This window comes from Orcinus orca, chromosome 11 (genome assembly GCF_937001465.1).
Source record: "Orcinus orca chromosome 11, mOrcOrc1.1, whole genome shotgun sequence".
Taxonomy (NCBI): Eukaryota; Metazoa; Chordata; class Mammalia; order Artiodactyla; family Delphinidae; genus Orcinus; species Orcinus orca.
Genome location: NC_064569.1, coordinates 30710361 through 30732572, shown reverse-complemented (window position 1 = coordinate 30732572; position 22212 = coordinate 30710361). Strand labels below are relative to the sequence as shown.

General features: G+C 34.0%; 1 protein-coding gene across 1 annotated transcript in view; it reads right to left on the bottom strand.

The window, feature by feature from the left end:
• The window catches only part of C11H12orf40 (chromosome 11 C12orf40 homolog), a 73390-nt gene extending 51455 nt beyond the window's left edge, over nucleotides 1-21935 (bottom strand). Inside the window, 6 exon segments of the mRNA XM_033412358.2 lie at nucleotides 5714-5824; nucleotides 8032-8237; nucleotides 12444-12492; nucleotides 12901-13033; nucleotides 17116-17254; nucleotides 21899-21935. Coding sequence (XP_033268249.1) covers nucleotides 5714-5824; nucleotides 8032-8237; nucleotides 12444-12492; nucleotides 12901-13033; nucleotides 17116-17221 — 605 coding nt within the window. The 5' untranslated portion in view covers nucleotides 17222-17254; nucleotides 21899-21935.
• Nucleotides 21936-22212: the final 277 nt, after the last annotated feature.

Here is a 22212-nt window from a genome sequence, read left to right as displayed (position 1 = left end):
TTTAAGGTGATCTCTATCAAATTACCCATGACATTTCTCACAGAACTAGAACAAATAATCCTAAAATTTATATGGAACCATGGGAGACCCAGAATTGCCAAAACAATCCTGAGGAAAAAGAAGAGAGCAGGAGACATGACCCTCCCAGACTTCAGACAATACTACAAAGCTACAGTAATCAAAACAGTGTGGTAATGGCACAAAAACAGACATATGGATCAATGGAACAGAATAGAGAGCCCAGAAATAAACCCACACGCTTATGGACAATTAATCTTTGACAAAGGAGGCAAGAATACACAATAAAAGTCTCTTCAGCAAGTAGTATTGGGAAATTTGGACAGCCACATGTAAATAAATGAAGTTAGAACACACCCTCACACCATACACAAAAATAAACTCAAAAATGGCTTAAAGACTTAAATATAAGACAAGACACCATAAAACTCCTAGCAGAGAACATAGTTATAACATTCTCTGACATAAATTGTACCAGTGTTTTCTCAGGTCAGTCTCCCAAGGCAATAGAAATAAAAGCAAAAATAAACAAATGGGACCTAATCAAACTTGTAAGCTTTTGCATAGCAAAGGAAACCATAAGCAAAATGAAAAGACAAACTATGGATTAGGAGAAAATATTTGCAAATAATACAACTGACAAGGGCTTAATTTCCAAAATATACAAGCAGCTCCTACAATTCAGTAACAACAAAAAAATAACCCAATCAAAAAATGGGCAGAAGACCTAAATAGACAATTCTCCAAAGAAGACATACATATGGCCAATAGGCACACGAAAATATGCTCAACATTGCTAATTCTTAGTGAAATGCAAATCAAAACTACAATGAAGTATAACCTCACACCATTCAGAATGGCCATCATTAAAAAGGCTACAAATAAATGCTGGTGAGGTTGTGGATAAAAGGGAACCCTCCTACGCTATTGGTAGGAATGTAATTTGGTACAGCCACTCTGGAAAACAGTAAGGAGGTTCCTCAAAAAACCTAAAAATAGAGTTGCCATATGATCTAGCAATCCCACTTCCTGGCATATACCCGGAAAAAAATATAATTCAAAAAGATACCTGCACCCCTATATTCATAGCAGCACTACTTACAATAGCCAAGACATGGAAACAACCTAAATGTCCACTGATGGATGAATGGATTAAGATATATATGTAATGGAATATCAGTCAGCCATAAAAAAGAATAAAATAATGCCACTTGCAACAACATGGATGGACCTAGAGATTATCACACTAAGTGAAGTAAGTCAGAAAGAGAGAGACATACCATATGATATCACTTATATGTGGAATCTAAAATATGACACAAATGAACATATCTATGAAACAGAAACAGACTCACAGACATAGAGAACAGACTTGTGGTTGCCAAGGGGCTGCTGGGGGGGAGGGAAGGATTGGGAGTTTGGGATTAGTAGATGCAAACTATTATATATAGGATGGATAAACAACAAGGTCCTACTGTACAGAACAGGGAACTATATTCAATATCCTGTGATAAACCATAATGGAAAAGAATATGGAAAAGAATATATATATATGTATGTATATATATACACATATATATGTATGTGTGTGTATAACTGAGTCACTTTGCTGTACAGCAGAAATTAACACAGTATAAATCAACTATACTTCAATAAAACTTAAAAAAAGAAAATAATTCCCATCACAACAACATAAAATGAATTAAATATGTAGGAATAAATTTAACAATATAACCATGAGGCTTATACATTGAAAACTACTGTAAATTACTGAGAAAAATTAAAGAAGATTAAATAAAATAGAATATTATTCAGCCATAAAAAGAAAATCCTGGGCCTCCCTGGTGGCACAGTGGTGGAGAGTCCACCTGCTGATGCAGGGGACACAGGTTTGTGCCCCGGTCCGGGAAGATCCCATATGCCATGGAGCGGCTGGGCCCGTGAGCCATGGCCGCGGAGCCTGTGCGTCCGGAGCCTGTGCTCCGCAACAGGAGAGGCCACAACAGTGAGAGGCCCGCATACCGCAAAATAAAAAAAAAAAAAGAAAATCCTTCTATTTGTGACAACATGAAAGAACATGGAGGATATTTTGCTAAGTGAAAAGTCAGACACAGAAAGATAAATACTGTATATCTTACTTATATGTAGAATCTAAAAAGCCAAACTCAAAAATGCAGAGAGTAGAATGGTGGTTGCCAGGGGCTGGGAAGTGGGAGAAATGGGAAATATTGGTCAAAGGGTACAAATTTCTAGTTATAAGATGAATAAGTTCTGGGGATCTAGTGTACAGCATGGTGACTATAGTTCTTAATACTATATTTACACTGGAAATTTGTTAACAGAGTAGATCTTAAGTGGTCTTACCACACATACAATAATGGTAACTATGTGAGGTGATGGATGTGTTAATTAGCTTGATTGTGGTAATCATTTCAAAATGTGTATGTATATTAAATCATCACAGTGAACACTTTAAATATATATAATTTTTATTTGTCAGTTATGTCATTAAAGCTGGAGAGAAAGAAAATCACACTTCAAACACACTGGAAGGCTCTCTCATGTCCCTCCAAGTCCATACCTCTCAAAAGTAACCACCATTCTGATTACTGTTGCTATACATTATTTTAGCCTGTCTTTGAGCTTCATTTAAATTGAATTATACAATGGTTCTCTTTTTGTGTTGAGATTTATTCATGTTCTTGCTTGCTATTACATATATTAGCAGTCCATTCTTTTTCTTTTCCATGTACTATTCCATTACATGAATATTATATAATATTCTATTCTTAATGGACTTCTGGGTTAGTTGAAGTTTGGGGCTATTAAGAATAAAGCTCCTATGACATACAGTAAAATCGATTAGGAGAAACATTTCATGCTCATGGATTGGAAGAATCACTTTGTTAAAATTGTTAAATTTGATTGTTAAAATGTTAAAATTTCTCCCAAATTGATCTATAGATTCAACACAATCCCTATAAAAATCCAATTAAACTATTTTTTTCCCCAGAAACTGACCGGGTGATCCTAAAACTTATATGAAAATGCAAAGGGCTAAGACAACCTAAAACACTTTTGAAAAAGAAGAACAAATTGGAGGACTAATACAAGTCCCAATTTCAAAACTTATACTAAAGCTTTAGTATACAGTGTGACAAACAAAGATAGACATGATTGATAAATAAAACAGAATTGAGATTACAGGGAAAACAAAACATATTTTTGGTCAATTAATTTTCAACAAAAGTCTCAAAGCACTCAGTGGGGAGAAGTTATTCTTCTCTTTCCACAAATGCAAATGGTGAAATTAAATCCTTACCTCACACCATACATAAAAATTAACTCAAAAATATTAGATTGAGGGGCTTCCCTGGTGGCACACTGGTTGAGAGTCTGCCTGCCGATGCAGGGGACACGGGTTCATGTCCCGGTCCAGGAGGATTCCACATGCCATGGAGTGGCTGGGCCCGTGAGCCATGGCCGCTGAGCCTGTGCGTCCGGAGCCTGTGCTCCGCAACGGGAGAGGCCTGCGTACCGTAAAAAAAAAAAAAAAAAAAAATTAGATTGAGGGCTTACCTGGTGGCGCAGTTGTTAAGAATCCGCCTGCCAATGCAGGGGACATGGATTCAAGTCCTGGTCCAGGAAGATCCCCATATGCCACGGAGCAACTAAGCCCATGCGCCACAACTACTGAGCCTGTGCTCTAGAGCTCACAAGCCACAACTACTGAACCCATGTGCCACAGCTACTGAAGCCTGTGTGCCTAGAGCCTGTGCTCCACAACAAGAGAAGCCACCGCAATGAGAAGCCTGTGCACCTCAACAAAGAGTAGCCCCCGCTCGCCGCAACTAGAGAAAGCTTGCACACAGCAATGAAGACTCAAAACAGCTAAAAATAAATAAATAAATAAAATAAATTGAAAGATAAAATAAAATAAAAAATATTAGATTGAAAACTACAAGACAGAAGAAAACATAAGAGACAATCTTCCTGGCCTTGTCTTAGGCAAAGATTTGTTAACTTTGACACCATATGCATGATTCATAAATTTAAAAATTAATAAATATGATTTCATCAAAATTAAAACCTTTGTAAAAAAGTTTGGTGTCAAAAAGACACCATTAAGAAAACGAAAAGGGTTAGCATTTCACCAAAGATACATAAATGGCTAGGAAGCACATGAAAAGATGCTAACATCATTAGTCATTAGGGAAATGCAAAATTAAAACCCCAATGAGACACCATTACATGTTGACTAGAATGGTGTAAATTTAAAAAAACTGATTGTACCAAGTGTTGTCAAGTATGTGTTGCAAATGGAACTCTCACTCATTGCTCATGGGAATGTAAAAATGACACAAATCACTTGGGAGAACAGTTTGTCAGTTTCTTGAAAAGTTAAACATACACCTACCATATGACCCAGCTATTCCACTTGTAGATATTTACCCAAAATAAATGAAAGCATATGTCCAAACGAAGATTTCAGTATCAATGTTCATAGAAGCTTTATTTGGAATAGCCAAAACTGGGAGAAAAACATCCAAATGTCCATCAACAGATGAATAAATTGTGCTATGTCCATACAATGGAATACTACTCAGCAATAAAAAGAAACAGACATTGATATATACAATAAACAATATAGATGAATCTCAAAATAATTATGCTGAGTGAAAAAAGCTAAACAAAAAAAAGGGAGAACATATTGTATGATGCCACTTAAAGACTAATCAATAGTGACAGAAAGCAGATGAGCAGTTGTCTTGGGATGGGAGTAAGGGATGTGAAGTGACCAGAAGAAGCGATTACAAAGGCGCCCAAGAAACTACTGGAGATGATAAATAAGTTCATTATTTTTAACACAGGTCAAAACTTATTAAGTGCACATTTCAGATAAGTTCACTTTGTTGTACGTTGATTATACATTAATAAAGTTGTAAAAAAAATTTATCTCAGGACAAAGAGAAAACAAAAAGAACTGTTTTGTGGCTATTACAATTCTCCAGGCAAGAAGCAGTGGTTGCTTAGACTGGGATGGAACCCTTTGAGATGAAAATGTAAGTAAATAATTTTAAAGTTTATCAGAATACAGAAATGACAATACTTTGTTGGTGAAATGTATATTGGAAGATGAAGAAAAGGAAGGAATCGAGGACAACTTTTATTTTGGCTTAAGCAGCTGAGTGAACAGTGTTGCCTTTTACTACCATGAAGAAGATGGGTAGGATTACAGAGTCAAGGTTTCTCACCACAATTACCAAGAGTAATTCAAACTGGTTTGACAAGTTCAATGGATTTAAAACAAATAACTAGGGTTTATATACAGACATCTAGAAAATAAAAATAAGACACTGATCAACTATCATAAATATGAAAAAGAAATTAATATGATACGACACAGCAAAAGAAGCAAGTAATTCATGGAGATTATAAAACAGGTACAAAACACCTTGGTTCCAAATATGTTTTAAAATAAATAAATGAAAGGTAAATGTGCACATTAGAAAATAATTACTTATAAGTGTTTTAGTGAAATGCTACATTTTACTGATAGTGTTTTTTTTCTAGAAGTAATATTTAGGTCTGCTTACATTTCTAACAAAAGATATTTGTATCTATTAAAAGTCAAATTAATAATTCAAGGAAAGAATGCTACAGGTTCTTTATTACGTTCAACATCTTTGCTTACCTGTTTAATCTTTCAAGTAATGGTCCAAATTGTGCTGTTTCATATGATGGACTGAAAGTATCTTGACTTTCATTTAATTTAGAAACCAAGGAATTAGAATAATTAACACTACTGAGCTGCAAAAAGAAAGGAAGAGCCTGCCAAAGTGGTAAATGTACATATATACAAGTTAAATTATTTATCACAAATGCCATTTAAGTGAACATATATATACAAAAATGTATTATTTTAGTCTAAAATAAAGTAATTGTGTCCTAATTGAAAACAAAATAAATACTGTTATAACAATGAAAGCAATATCAGTATTTGAGTAATTATTGAAATAACAGGGTTGATACTATGGTCAGCTAAACATTTTCTCAGAGATTAAAAAAAAAATTTAAAAAATACCCAGTACACCAGGATCTTGAGTAAATAAAAGTTAAATTTCTCTGACAAAAAATACATTATCTCTCCCAAGAAAACAGCTATACTTATCTCAGTTTTTCCATTTACTGAGTAATTTTATACTGCTACTTTAATATTTCCAAATATCAATATCATTGAATACAAAATGGAGAAAGTGTTGGAAGACTATTGTGAAAAGCAGTTGAGATAATCCATTTATTAATGTGGAAAGTACCATATAAATATATTATATTGGCCCAGCACTAATCTATCCAGCAACAATAGTTTATATCTGTAGTATATATTTATCTATAAGTCATCAAACATAGAAATGACAAGTCCAAAGACAATCAGTGACAGAAATAGGAAAAAAAGAGGGGGAGACAAGAAGAGATACTGAAAGTCTTAAAAAAAAAAAGGTCTGAAGTGAGGGAGAGCTGAAAATAAAGTCTGATAATACATCTCACATCTCAGCCTCAGAGAGACAGTGACAGAGGTGCAGAGACAAAGGTGCATCCCTTGAAGTGAGAAACAAACAAACAAATCAAAAGAGAAGGGAATATTATATATGGGCTCAAATACTACTTTTCTAGGGAAGTGAGAAGTGAGCCCCAGAACACTTTTTCTTCTAAAATGTTTTTTCAACTCAATTTCTTTTTTATCATATAATTTCATTTCAATTCTTCTCACTTTTCTTGAAATCCCTCCAAATGAACTATTAAATACTTCATTAAAAGGTCACAATGTGACAATATGCCTTGGACAGAGACATTAAACTCTCTTTTTCTCTTCTGTCATATTAAGAATAACATTATTTACCCCTCTGGAGATAATCACTAACCTGCAGTCTATAAGTAGGAGATTACAGAGCATTTCATTCTCTAGCCTATAAACTGATCTAGGATGCAAGTTTTAGTCTTATAAAATACAAACTGAATGGGTACTTAGATGTTTTTCACTGCATCTTTCAAAAATTATTGGGTGCTCAAATTAATAAGGCTAACACATATCACTGAAACATAATACTTCATTTTATCTCTTCTGAAAAACAGAAAACATACTTTAATAAAACTGAATCATGTTATATATTATATACAACTATAATATAGCATGATATATAACTATAATTTATAAATTTATAATTATAAATTAATTTAAAAATAATATCTACATAAATATGGCATAAAACTACTGCATGCTAAAAATGGGAGAAATTCAAACTAAATATTCCTATTAATAAGACAGTGTTTATACAACCATTTTCCTATCATTATACATTAGTAATCTTTAATAATTTTATTTTTAAACTCTATATAAATTTAATAAAAAATCATTTCTTGCTATGTTCTATAGCAGATATATTTCAGAATTTTAAATTTTGGACATTTTCATATTTTTACTTTAGAGTACACAATGATTGAACAATATTTTAGCACTACACATCTCTATATAAATATATTTGTATAATTATAATTGAAGTGCATATAACGTTGTTATCTGACAAATCATAAAAAGAATCAAGCCATCACAACTCATACTTTAACAGGCTACTATGATATCACTGAGATTATGTACTGCTATTCACAAGAGCCTTTCCATAACATGTCTACCGGGCCACCATTACATCACCAACTAGATATTTACTGTGATTACAATCATACTACTATATAACACACTGAACGATTTTCAATTTCACTATCAATTTTATAAAAAATGACTTTTTTCAAAGATTTTTAAAGAACACTCCAGTTTTTGGATTCATAATCTTCTACAGTGCAGAAAATTAAGTTTTTGACCTTTGAGGAACAATTACACTTAATTTATATCTTATTTTAGCTATAACTATAGCAATTCGCAACTAATATTTTTAAATCTATAAAAAGAGAAAGGAATATATCATAAAAATATAATAATATCAAAATGCTAAGAACTCGTGATCCAAAGATATCTGTTCATTCTGCTTCTCTTCATATGCAACTTTCTGAAGACTAGGTGCTATTCTGGGAATGAAATTTAGTTTTGTAATATTTCTATTGGAAGATAATTCAGCTGAAAAAGATGGTGGAGTGAAACTGCAGTTTTCTGTTCTGTTGAATTGAGGTTCAAACATTCTATATGAGTCCATGACTTGTGATGACTATATGAAAGAAGATACAATAATTTGGTTTGCCAAAATGTAAAAACCAGAGAAGATGAAAGTGAAAATAGAAGTGCAAAAAGATCATGGGTTGCAGAAAAGGTCCCAAGGAAAGGCAAGCCCATCAGTAATGGACAAGACTTATTAAGACAAGAGAGGTTATCAACTAAGATTATACTTAAGAGCTCCTTTTCATTTGCCTTTATCACACTTGGTCCCCTCCATCCTCAAGCCCCATTCTCCTACATGCCATCTCCTAAAGATGGGAAACCTGAGTTTCATTAACCCACATTACAGGTGAAAAGATTTCCAAGAGATTTTAGTGTCACTGTTGTTATCTTTCTCTAGTATAACTTTAGCAATTCAAAGGAAAGAAAGGGTAATGAATAATATAGCCTTAGACCTTAATATTTCAAGCTTTAATCACAATCTGTGCATTTTCTAATTGATTAAAATTTTATTTGCTAAAAGTAGTTCTAAGAGGGAAGTTTATAGTGATACAAGTTTACCTCAGGAAACAAGAAAAACCTCAAACAACCTAACCTTACACCTGAAGCAACTACAGAGAGAAGAACAAACAAAACCCAAAGTTAGTAGAAGGGAAAAAAATCATAAAGATCAGAGCAGAAATAAATGGGATAGAGACCAAGAAAACAATAGAAAAGATCAATGAAATTAAAAGCTGGTCCTTTGAAAAGATAAACAAAATTGATAAACCTTTAGCCAGACTCATAAAGAAAAAGGGGAGGGCACCCAAAGCAATAAAATTAGCAATGAAAAAGAAGTTACAACCAACACCACAGAAATACAAAGGATCATAAGAGACTGCTACAAACAACTATATGCCAAGAAAATGGACAACCTAGAAGGAATGTACAAATTCTTAGACAGGTACAATCTTCCAAGACTGAACCAAGAAGAAATAGAAAATATGACAGACCAATCATAAGTACTGAAATTGAATCTGTGATTTAAAAACTCCCAACAAACAAAAGTCCAGGACCAGATGACTTAACAGGAGAATTCTGCCAAATATTTAGAGAAGAGTTAACATCTATCCTTCCGAAACTATTCCAAAAAATTGCAGAGAAAGGAACACTTCGAACTCATTCTATGAGGCCACCATCACCCTGATACAGAAACCAGACAAAGATACCTTCAAAAAAGAAAATTACAGGCCAATATCACTGATGAACTTAGATACAAAAATCCTCAACAAAATATTGGCAAATCTAAACCAACAATACATTAAAAGGATCATACACCATGATCAAGCGGGATTTATACCAGGGATGCAAGGATTTTTCAATATCCACAAATTAATCAGCATGATACACCACATTAACAAACTGAAGAATAAAAACCATATGATCATCTCAATAAATACAGAAAAAGCTTTTGATAAAATTCAACATCCCTTGATGATAAAAACTCTCCAGAAAGTGGTCATAGAGGGAACGTACCTCAACATAATAATGGCCATATATGACAAACCCACAGATAACATCATACTCAACAGTGAAAAGCTGAAAGCATTTCCTCTAAGATCAGGAACAAGACAAGAATGTCCACTCTTGTGGACACAGTTTCTGTCTTTTTTTAAAAGTTCCAAACATAAGCTATATCCTATGATATTTATTCAACACAGTTTTAGAAGTCCTAGCCATGGCAATCAGAGAAGAAAAAGAAATAAAAGGAATCCAGACTGGAAAACAGAAAGTAAAACTGTCACTGTACATGACATGATACTATACATAGAAAATCCTAAAGATACTACCCAAAAACTACTAGAGCTCATCAGTGAATTCGGTAAAGTTGCAGGATACAAAATTAATATATAGAAATCTGTTCCATTTCTATATGCTAACAATGAAAGATCAGAAAGAGAAATTAAGGAAACAATCCCATGTACCATTGCATCACAAAGATTAAAATATCTAGGAATAAACCTACCTAAGAAGGCAAAAGACCTGTACTCTGAAAACTATAAGACACTGATGAAAGAAACTGAAGGTGACACAAACAGTTGGAAAGATACACTGTGTTCCTGGATTGGAAGAATTAATGTTGTTAAAATGACTGCACTGTCCAAGGCAATCTACAGATTCAATGCCAGCCCTACCAAATTACCAATGGAATTTTTCACAGAATTAGAACAAAATTTTAAAAAATTTGTATGGAAACACAAAAAACTCCAAATAGCCAAAGCAATCTTGAGAAAGAAAAACAGAGCTGGAGTAATCAGTCTCCCTGACTTCAGACTACAAAGCTACAGTATTCAAAACATATGGTACTGGTACAAAAACAGACATATAGATCAATGGAACAGGACAGAAAGCCCAGGCACCTATGGCTAATTAATCTATGATAAAGGAGGCAAGAATATACAATGGAGAAAAGACAGTTTCTTCAATAAGTGGTGCTGGGGAACCTGGACAGCTACATGTAAAAGAATGAAATTACAACATTCTCTAATACAATGTAAAAAATAAACTCAAACTGGATTAAAGACCTAAATGTAAGATTGGATACTGTAAAACTCCTAGAGGAAAACATAGGCAGAACACTCTTTGACATAAATCACAGCGATATCTTTTTGGATCCATCTCTTGGAATAATGGAAATAAAAACAAAAATAAACAAATGGGATCTAATTAAACTTAAACACTTTTGCAGCAAAGGAAACCATAGAAAAATCAAAAGACAACCTACAGAATGGGAGAAAATATTTGCAAGTGATGAGACTGATAAGGGATTAATTTCCAAAATATACAAACAGCTCATACAGCTCAACAGCAAAAAAACAAATAACCTATCAAAAACTGGGTAGTAGATCTAAATAGACATTTCTCCAAAGAAGACACACAGGTAGACAAAAGACACATGAAATGATGCTCAACATTGCTAATTATTTGAGAAATGAAAATCAAAACTACAATGAGGCATCACCCCAACACCGGTCAGAATGGCCCTTAAAAAGTCTACAAACAATAAATGCTGGAGAGGGTATGGAGAAAAGGGAACCCTCCTACACACTGTTGGTTGGAATGTAAACTGATACAGCCACTTTGGAGAACAGTATGAAGGTTCCTTAAAAACTAAAAATAGAGCTACCATATGATCCTGCAATCCTACTCCTGGGCATATATCTGGGGAAAACCATAATCCGAAAAGATACATACACCCAAATGTTCTTTGCAGCACTATTTACAATAGCTGAGATGTGGAAGCAAACCTAAATGTCTACAAATAGATAAATGGATAAAGAAGATGTGGTTTATAGTTACAATGGAATATTACTCATCCATAAAAAAGAATGAAATAATGTCTTTTGCAGCAACATAGACAGACCTAGAGACTACCAGACTAAGTGAAGTCAGAGAGAGACAAATATCATATGATATAGCTTATATGTGGAATAAAAAAAAAAAGATACAAATGAACTTATCTACAAAACAGAAATAGACCCACAGACATAGAAAACAAACTTACAGTTACCAAAGTGGAAAGGGAGTGGGGAATAAATTAAGAAGTTGGAATTAATGTATACACACTAGTATATACAGAATGGATAATCAACAAGTCCTACTGTATAGCACAGAAAAATACACTCAATATTTTGTAATAACCTATAAGGGAAAAGAATCTGAAAGAGAATATATATATATATATATATACACATACATACATATATATATATAACTGAATCACTGTGTTGTACACCTGAAACTAACATGACATGCAAATCAACTATACTTCAATTTAAAAAAATAAAAATGTTTAAATTAAAAATTATTTGCTAAAAAATAATCATTTGCAATACTTTAAAAAATAATCTTAGAAACAATGTGAATATTGAAAATCACAATTTGATGTAAAATAAAATAATCTGATCACTATGTTTGAAGAGATGAATTACTCAATGATCACATGAACCCAAAGTAGGAATCTCCTAATGAATTATCCTTTGCAGTTTGTCAGTAACAAGCAGAATCAAATGTTATGCACATGTAGGCCTAGTCTACTTTACCAGAACTCCAAATTGTTTCTCATAAGCAATCAGTTAAAATATTTTAATGTATAGGTTCCTTACATTAAAAACTCTTAAAAGAATAATTTTAAGGACTATAATTTTCTCCAGTATTTGAAAAATTTATATCATTTGGTGGCATGTCACAATTGTCAAAAAAAAAAAAAAAAACTCACCTGAACTGGATCAAATTCTTCCTTGCTGCTTAGTCTTTGATAGTATATACTAACGAAAATAAAATTTTAAGGTTAAAAATATAGCTGGCAATAAAATTGACCATCTTTTTATATCTATTTAAAATTCATACTGTTCTACACAAATACTTGAAAACATATGGAACTCTAAGTAACTCTCTTCATTCCAGGGTTATAATATTACTGAGTTTTCTAAAAATTATATTATTACAAGAGAGACATTTTTATGATAAAGAAAGTGAAACTGTGTACAAAAACTTAGTGTGGACATTTGGTCATTTGATAAAGGTCTTAATAGTTTAATAATATTATAACAGCCGAACAAATAAAAACTGAAGCTTAGAAGGATAAATCCTTTGTACATTTTCCAATGAATAAATGAGTGTTAATAATGACCCATTTTAAATACCTAATAATATACAACTTAGCTAAAACCTACTTGTTTTCTACATCATCAATGCAGAGGTTAGATGGTACACAGGGAGGCGACATTGGAAGCTCTATATCATGCTTTCTTAGGGGCATTTTTATGTCTCTATTCATATTCACGTGGATTGGTTTTCTCACAGTTTCTATAATGAAAAAAATTACAATTACAATTTATAAAAATCTATAAGAATAATAAAATCTTTTAAAAGCGTTGTTTGATATACTATGTTCATTAAATAAATGTACATTTTAGAAATTTACTGAAAACCACCTATATTCTATAGATATATATGCTAGAAGTCATTACAATACTATCACAGTAAGTCAAATCATCTCTTTTTCTTCATCATCTTATATATTCCTCGTGAAAGGGGCTCTACTCACTTCTACTTTTTACTTCCTCCAAGACTTCCCTGACGCCCAGACTATATCAGATGTTGTCTGATACATTCCCATAAAGCTATATAAGTTCTCTATTATAGCACTTACCATAGTTTGCAGTACTTGATTAACTCTATTTCCCTCACTAGATTTTTAAACTTTATAGAGCAGAATCCTTGTCTCTCTTTATAGAAGAAGTCTCTATTTTGTCTGTTCAGTACTTTTGACAACTCTTCTGTGAAATGCTTTTACACATGCACCAACTATGTAGTTCTAGTGGAGACTTTCTATGTTATAAAACCCTGCCTTTCTGGAAAAAATAATGGGTACCCATCTGACCCAAGAAGAATTAATAATTGTTCCCTCTGGTTATAAGTAATTGTTCCATGGCAGCGTGGATGGGACGGGAGCCTGGGGGAGAATGGATACATATATATGTAGGTTTGAATCGCTTTGCTGTGCAACTGAAACTGTCACAACATTGTTGATCAGCTATACTCCAGTATAAAATAAAAAGTTAAAAAAATAAGTAATTGTTCCAGTGCTGGGCCCTGGCACCAGTAGGGCAAGGCAACATCCCTCCAGTGGAATTTTTTAAAGTTCAGAACCAGAGAAACAGATCTCAGTATTTCCCTGGTAGCAAAACTAGGAGAGATGATCAATATTAGTTTTTTAAGGTAATGTGTTTTTTTGTTTGTTTGTTTTTGCAGTACGCGGGCCTCTCACTGCTGTGGCCTCTCCCGTTGCGGAGCACAGGCTCCAGACGCACAGGCTCAGCAGCCATGGCTCACGGGCCCAGCCGCTCTGCGGCATGTGGGATCCTCCCAGACCGGGGCACGAACCCGGGTCCCCTGCATCAGCAGGCGGACTCTCAACCACTGCGCCACCAGGGAAGCCCCTAAGGTAATGTTTTAAGCCTCAATGACGAAGACAGTCTGAGAGAATGAAGCTAATATCTGAAGTGAGAAAGAATCTTGGCTGTATTCAAGTCCCTGATCCAAGCAGTCTCTGAGGCCCGGCTGCACCACAGCCCTTCCTTTTAGTTAAGTGCCTTGGTCCCTTCAAGGCTGCTGTAACAGAATACCATAGTCTGGGTGGATTATAAACAACAGAAATTTAGTTCTCAGTCTGGAGGCTGCGAAGTCCAAGATCAAGGCGCTGGCAGATGTGGTGTCTGGTGAGGGCCTGCTTCCTGTTCACAGACAGCCATCTTCTCACTGTGCCTTCAGATGGTAGAAAGGGAAAGAGAGCTCTCTGGGGTCTCTTTAATAAGGATACAATGCTATCCATGAGGGCTCCACCCTCATGACATTATCACTTCCTAAATGTCCCTCTTGAACATTAGGGATTAAGATTTCAACATATGAGTTTGGAGGGGGGGGACACAAACATTCAATTCACAACATTAAATAAGTATATATTTTTAAATGTCTGTTGTTTGCAGCCATGAGTCCTCACTAATAAAGTCTTGCTTTTGTAGGAGAGTAGAAATATCTCTATCCTCTACCTTTCTAAACTCCCAGCTGGGGCCCCTGTAACAAAACAGGGATTAACAAGAGGAAAACATTCAAATTTACTTAATATAGGTTTTACATAGAAAACTTCAAAAAGAAAATGAAGACCCAAAGAAGTGTTTAAACCTGAGCATTTTAATGCTAGGTTTGACGAACAATGGAAAGTCATAAAGAATGTGATAGGACAAAAAAAGGGTATGAGCAAAGTGTAGTAAACTGGGGGAAACAGCAGTCCCGTTCATTTAGATTCTTCTCAGTGCCCCTCTGTCTTGGAGATAAAGATGTTCCTTTCCTCCAGGTATAGGGTACCTCTCACATGAGAATCCTTCCTGCACATGCTGCTTCTCAAATTCCTTCAGCTTAAAATATTCAAAATGCCAAGGTGCCATATTTTGGGGTATCATGTCCCGACCTTGTCACTTCCTATTCTATTCCCAGCATCCAACACAATACTTATGGTAGGTATTCAGTAAACATATGTTGAATGCATAAGTGAAAAGAAAGTAAGGGAGAAAGAAAATACATAAAGATAAATTCATCATCAGACAGCACATGCAAGAGAACAAAACTGGAACCTTATCTTACACCATACACAAAAATCAACTCAGAATGGATTAAAGCCTTAATTATAAGACCCTAGGGACTTCCCTGGCGTTCCAGTGGTTAAGACTCCACACTACCAGTGCAGGGGGCAAGGGTTTGATCCCTGGTCTGGGAACTAAGATCCCGCATGCCACATAGCGTGGCCAAAAAAACAAAAAAGTAAAAATTATAAGACTCGAAACCATAAAACTCCTAGAAGAAAACATAAAGGTTAAGCTCCTTGACATCCATCTTGGCAATGATTTTTTGGATTTGACAGCAAAACAAAGGCAACTAAAGCAAATATAAACAAGTGAGACTACATTAAACTAAAAAGCTACTGCACAGCAAAAGAAACCATCAACAAAATGAAAAGGCAACCTATGGAATGGGAGAAAATATTTGCAAATCATGTATCTAATAAGGGATTAATATCCACCATATATAAAGAACTCACATAAGTCATTAGCAAAAAAATAAACAATCTAATTTAAAAATGGGCAGAGGACCTGAATAGACATTTTTCCAAAGACATACAAATGGCCAACAGGTGCTCAACATCACTAATCATCAGGGAAATGCAAATCAAAACCACAATAAGACATCTTCTCATATCTGTCAGAGGGACTATTATCAAAAAGAGAAGAGATAACAAGTGTTGACAAGAATGTGGAGAAAAGGGAACCCTTGTGCACTGTAGAATCTTAAAAAAAAAATGTAGAATCACTTACATGTAGAGTCTTAAAAAAAAAAAGTCAAACTCATAGAAACACAGAGTAGAAAAGTGGTTTCCAGGGGCTGGGGATTGGAGAGTAGGGGAAAATAGGGAGAGGCTGGTAAAAGGGCACAAACTTTGAGCTGTATGATGATTAAGGTCTGAAGATCTAGTGTAAAATGTGGTGACTATAGTTGATAACACTGTATTATACAAGTGAAGAAAATAAAAGGTAAATTCAACAGACAGATTTACAACAAAAGCTTTTATTCCCAAAGTCCATGAATAACATATTTACTTTTACTACAGTAAAAGTTTTTTACTTGTGTAAACTGCCATCTGTGGAGGGAGAAACAAAAATGGCAGAGAAAGGAAAAGAGGGGATACTAAGAACAGTATGATCAATTTCTATCCATCATTTATGAACTCTCTTACTTCTTTAAGCTCTCATTTTAGCATTTATTTTAAAAATTAAATATCAGACACAAGTTCCCTTTAGAGAAAAAAAAATACTCTGATTAAACTTTTTATTTACTTAAAGAATCAAAGTGCATGCCAAAAGGAATTTTATTTTGAAGTATTAGACTACCATAGTTAATACCCCAGGAATGCCTACGAAATTATTCAGATTGTGAGATAGGAAACTGACAAAAATCCTTTCAGCTCTTCCTTTCAAACAAATTCTCTAAATAGTATAAGATAGTAAATACATTTATTTCCTTCTCTTTAGCTAAACTTTGATAACTATCTGCCTAGACAGAATAATGTAATAACTGAAACAGCTGCACTGTAATAAGTCTAACCATACCTTATAAAATTAATTTTATATAACACTTAACCTAAAAATAAAAGTAAATGGATTAAACAACAGATTTTAAGCAAAAATTAACAAATCTTATTTAACCAGGCAACCAAGTTTTAAAATTAGTTTACTTTCCACATCCTTTGAGTTCTAAAATTACACTTATTAGAGAACTAAGTCTTATAATCACATCAGAATCAAAACAAAATGGTATTAGAAAAACTTACTTACCAGGTGTTTCCTTCTGGCAAGATATCTGATTTACCATATACAGGTTAAGGAGGTCTAAACTGACAGCAGAATTTTTGACAGGGGATGAAACTCCCAGTAATTCCATTTTTGATTTTAACCTTTTCTTTTCAAAATATTCCTAAAGTAATTATAAATAAAAAGTTATTGCAGCAACTATATGGTTTCAGGCAGAATCATAAATAATAAAAAGCAATAATACAATCAAATAATTGACTTGATTTTTTTTTTTTTTTTTTTTGCAGTATGCGGGCCTCTCACTGTTGTGGCCTGTCCCGTTGCGGAGCACAGGCTCCAGACTTGCAGGCTCAGTGGCCATGGCTCATGGGCCCAGCCGCTCCACGGCATGTAGGATCTTCCCAGACCAGGGCACGAACCCGTGTTCCCTGCATCGGCAGGCGGACTCTCAACCACTGCGCCACCAGGGAAGCCCTTGACTTGATATTTTTATATTTTTGTGACACGCTTTATATGTTTACAAATTAAAATCAATCATGATAACTTGCAGTTTGCCTAAAGAGTTTAAATTTCACAGCCTCTTATAATCTTTCTTTTGTTAAATGTAATACTTTTAAGACAGAACTTTATAAAGACATTCACAGGTATCAAAAATTATCTGAATGTAGAAAGTTTTTAAAAATCTGATAAAACAAATCTGACAGGCTACAAATTTGTTTTTCTACAAAGTGTGCTATTCTATAGATATAAAAATCCTTAAAGATATTCTCAGCTGGGTGCCATTAAAAGTCAACTGAGATGAGAAGGGGGGGGGGGAAAGCAGCTATGTGAGAAATAATCTGCAGCCAAAGCCAATTTAATTCCCTTTGTTATACCTCCATGACTACAATTTTTTTTAAACCAGACTTGTACATAATTATCTTTTATCATCCAGCATTTATTCTCTTCTTGGTTGTTTGAACTTAATTATTCTTCCTTATCTTCATTCTTTTCTTTCAGATTATACCCTTAATTTACCAAGTTCAAAGGCCTTTATTTGTTTAAAACTTATTTATTGAGCAACTACTATGTACTAACACTATAACAAATTGTGAAAACATCTTCTCTTCCATTAATAATTCATAATACACTGCCATAAATGTGATTATAAATGTGAGATATCAAAAATGAGGAAGGTCCAAGATGGCAAAAAAACTAAAGAGGAAGTATTGCTTTTCCAAGAAATTAAAGCTCTTTCACATTAACCTTTCAGAATATCATTAATTATAATAGACATTTATACTGTAGACTTAGACTTAAGATTGTAAAAAACTTGTAAGAATTGTAAGAAACGTACCAGTTCTCAAGCAACAAAGTAAATGTCATGTTGTTATGCAAAACTAACCGTAGATAAACATATCTGTTTATAATTTGTTTCAGTGATTTGCAATCCCAAATTGGACTTAAATGTCTTAGAAAAGATCACACTATGGTTCAGCAATGAAATGACAGTACCTTCAGGATGTAAATATTTTTTTCCCTTGAAAAAACTGACTATGGATCTTACAATTGATGATATCTTAGAATTAAGATGCTATTTCTTAAGGCAGTATACTTTGTGATGAATAAGACTATGGTGAGAGAGACACTGACACAAATAATTACAATACCATGTGATAGGAGGTTATAGGATCTACCCCAAAAGGGTAGTCAACCTATGGGTAGGTGGTGGGAGGTCAGGCAGAGGAGGAGAGGGAAGGTTTCTTATGAAATTATTTCTAAGGTAGATGGATGAGTCAAGAGTAAGCCAGAGGACAGAAATATAAGGTTCTAGGAATAAGGAAGAACAGTACAACGACTATCTACAAAGCTAGTAAGTCTTTATTTCAGGGGACACTGTGCTGAAGAGAATGGATCCTCATACTCTAGATATCATGATAGCCTCTAATCTTTGTGTTCCCAGAAAGAACAAAGGTATGTGACTAGTTGATTTACCTGACAAGGTTAGGCTCAATTTTTCTATCAAGTTTCATTTGGTAGAGCCAAACAGAAAATAATTAGAAAAACCTCAGGAAATAATCAATTTTTAACTTGATAATAGCTATTTAAAAGAAGCAGCTAGAGAGACAGGAATAGAATCTGGAGAATGTGTTGAAGAAAGCAAGGTAAAAGCTTGTTTTGAGATAAAGGGAGTGTACAGTTCTCCAAATGGAGACTGTCCACTTTATGAAGTGTTGAATGGTTTGTTTATATCTCACACACCTACAAAAAGAAAAGATGGAGGTAATGGTAAACTGCAGGAAATAATGACATATTAAAGTAAGTTGGACTGAAAAATATCTTGGAATTGAACAACATGAAGTTCAATTTCAGCATTAGCAAGAGCTGTATAGTGGAGTGTACTGAGAAGTGAATGGGAGGTAAGTGGGAAGGGGCATAGCAGAAAAGGGAAAGGATCCAGAGAGAGCTTTTACTTGTTTCAACAGGAGAGAATTGAGTATGTATGATATCGATGCAAAACCTCCAGTTGACCCAGAATAGCTGAAGATACAAGAAAGGGGTGAAGTAATTGATGCAGTGAGGTCCCTGAGAAAGCAGAAGTAAATGGAATCCAGATCACAGATAGAGAGACCTTGAGAAAAGGAAACTACTTCCTTAGTTACAGGAAGGAAAGAGAAGATGGGTGAAGATATAAGATGGTTTATAGAACTGGTGATAGAAATTTCAGATAATTCTCATCTGATAGCTTCTATCTCCTTTGAAATATGAGACACGGTCATCTAATGAGCATGAAGGGATAAAGAACAGGGTTGGGGAAGAGAGGCTTGAGGAGACAAAGGAAGGTATGAAATTTTCAAGGAATAAGAAAATGACATGACTAGAGATCAACACTTTGGGAAAGGGCCATGAGTCTTTTTCTTTCTTATAAATATTCAAAAGAATGATCCAAATAGAGTTAGATTATTTTTTGAAAAATAGTCTGGGGACAGATGACATTCATAGGTTATTTAGTTACTGAGTGCCTATGTTACACACAATTCTAGGCACAGGAGATACAGAATGAATAAAAGTGATAAGACCCCTTTTTTATGAATATATGTTAATAGGGGGTGGGGGAAGAGAAGAGAATCAACAAATTTATAAGAAAATACCAGACTTTGAAAAGAGTGATGAATAAGAGCGAGTACTGAAGAGAGAGTAACTGGAGGGTGGGGAGTTATTTGATGTAGTGATCAGAGAAAGCCAGTCTAAGATACTTTAGCTGAGACCCAAGATTGATAAGCCAGACATAAAACTATCTCAAGGGAGAATTTTCCAGAGAAAGGGAAGAAGAGTGGCAGAAGGAGGCTCAGTGTGGTTGAAATACAATGAACAATAGGGCGAGTAGTAAAAAATAAGGTCAGAGAAGCAGGCAGCATGCAGAACCTTTAGGTCCTTTTAGATATGTTTAAATCAGATTTATTCTAAAAGCAATGAAAAGTAATTGAGGCTTTTAAGCAGGGAAATGATAAATTCTGGCTTGTGTTTTTAAAAAAATCATACTAACTGCTGTGTGAAGAATAGAATACAAAAGAATAAAAGAAAAAGCAAAAATTTTTTTGATAAATTCAATGACATTAAAAGTAAGAACTTTTCTTCAAAGATATCATTAAGGAAGTAAAAATAAAGCTATGGAGTACACATATAACTGACAAAGAATTCCTAAATGTATAAAGACACAATAAGAAAAAGACAAAGAACCCAAAGAAAAAAAATTTTAAATACTTGGAAAAGCACCTCATGAAACAGAAAACCTGGAGACACAAGAGGGAAGAGATATGGGGATATATGTGTATGTATAGCTGATTCACTTTGTTATAAAACAGAAACTAATACACCATTGTAAAGCAATTATACTCCAATAAAGATGTTAAAAAAAAACCCCAAACAGAAAACCTGAATGAAAAGATAGTCAGCTTCATTAGTAGTCAAGAAAATACAAGTTAAACTTACAATAAGGTATAATTTCACTGAGTTAACAAAAATCCTGCTTACATCATAATCACTCCCTTGCTTTTCTTTAAATTTTACTACCTTTGAACATATTTTTACTGTTTTGGAACTTTTTGTAAATGTAATCTCACTGCTTGTATTCTTCTGTGAGTTGCTTCCCTTGCTCAACATTGTTTTTGAGATTCATCTACATTAATTACATTCAGATGATACATTTCATGGCTATACCATTACTTGGGTAGGCCACAATTTGCTTAACCATTCTACTGCTCCTGAATGTTTGGGTGCTCCCTTTTCTCTCCCCTGTACCCTGTCCTTCTTCTTCCTCTCTTTCTCCTTTCTTTTTTTTTTTTGTTTGCTACTTAACAACAATGATTCAAACAAGCATGTACATAAAGTGCACTTGTGGAAGTTTCTCTGGGATATATACTGCTCAGTTGCAAGGCATATACATGCTCAACATTACTATGTAATACAATCAATGTAAAAATTTTAAAAAACACTAAAAAAAAGTAGGAAATAGGTTATAAGGTCATTATAGTACTCTGGGCAATAAATGATAATGATGTGGATCAGGGGGCTAACAGTACAGTTAGTGAGAATTGATCAGACTTGGGATATATTGGAACTAGATGACAACAAGAATCAACATGATCCTTAACTCTCTGCCTGAGCAAAATGGGTAGCTAATTAAGCTATCTACAAGAAGGAAGAAGACTAAAGAAAGATGGTCTTCCAGTTTCACTCAGGTGAATTTATCAACCTTGGAAAAGTGCTCCAAAAGATCACTGTTCTCATAAGGCTATAAGACACAATCAAAATATTTTTTCTTTACCTTTTGCTTTCTCCTTTCCTGCTTGATCAGAACTCTGGTCCTGAAAAGGGAAGCATGATAAAACATATAATAATTAAAGAAATAGTCTCTAAAACAACTGCCATTTTAGCTGAATTGAAGACTTGGAATTAAAATCTAAAAGTGTAGTGACAACTGTGAAAATGTTCTTAAATTATCTGTAAAGTATATATACTGCTTCACAAAATTTTCCCAGATAGAAAATCCAAGAACTAATAAAAAAGACTCTGGACGTATGATGAATAATTAAGCATAAAATAAACCTGTTATGAAAAACAAGATAAGTAGAGAAATAA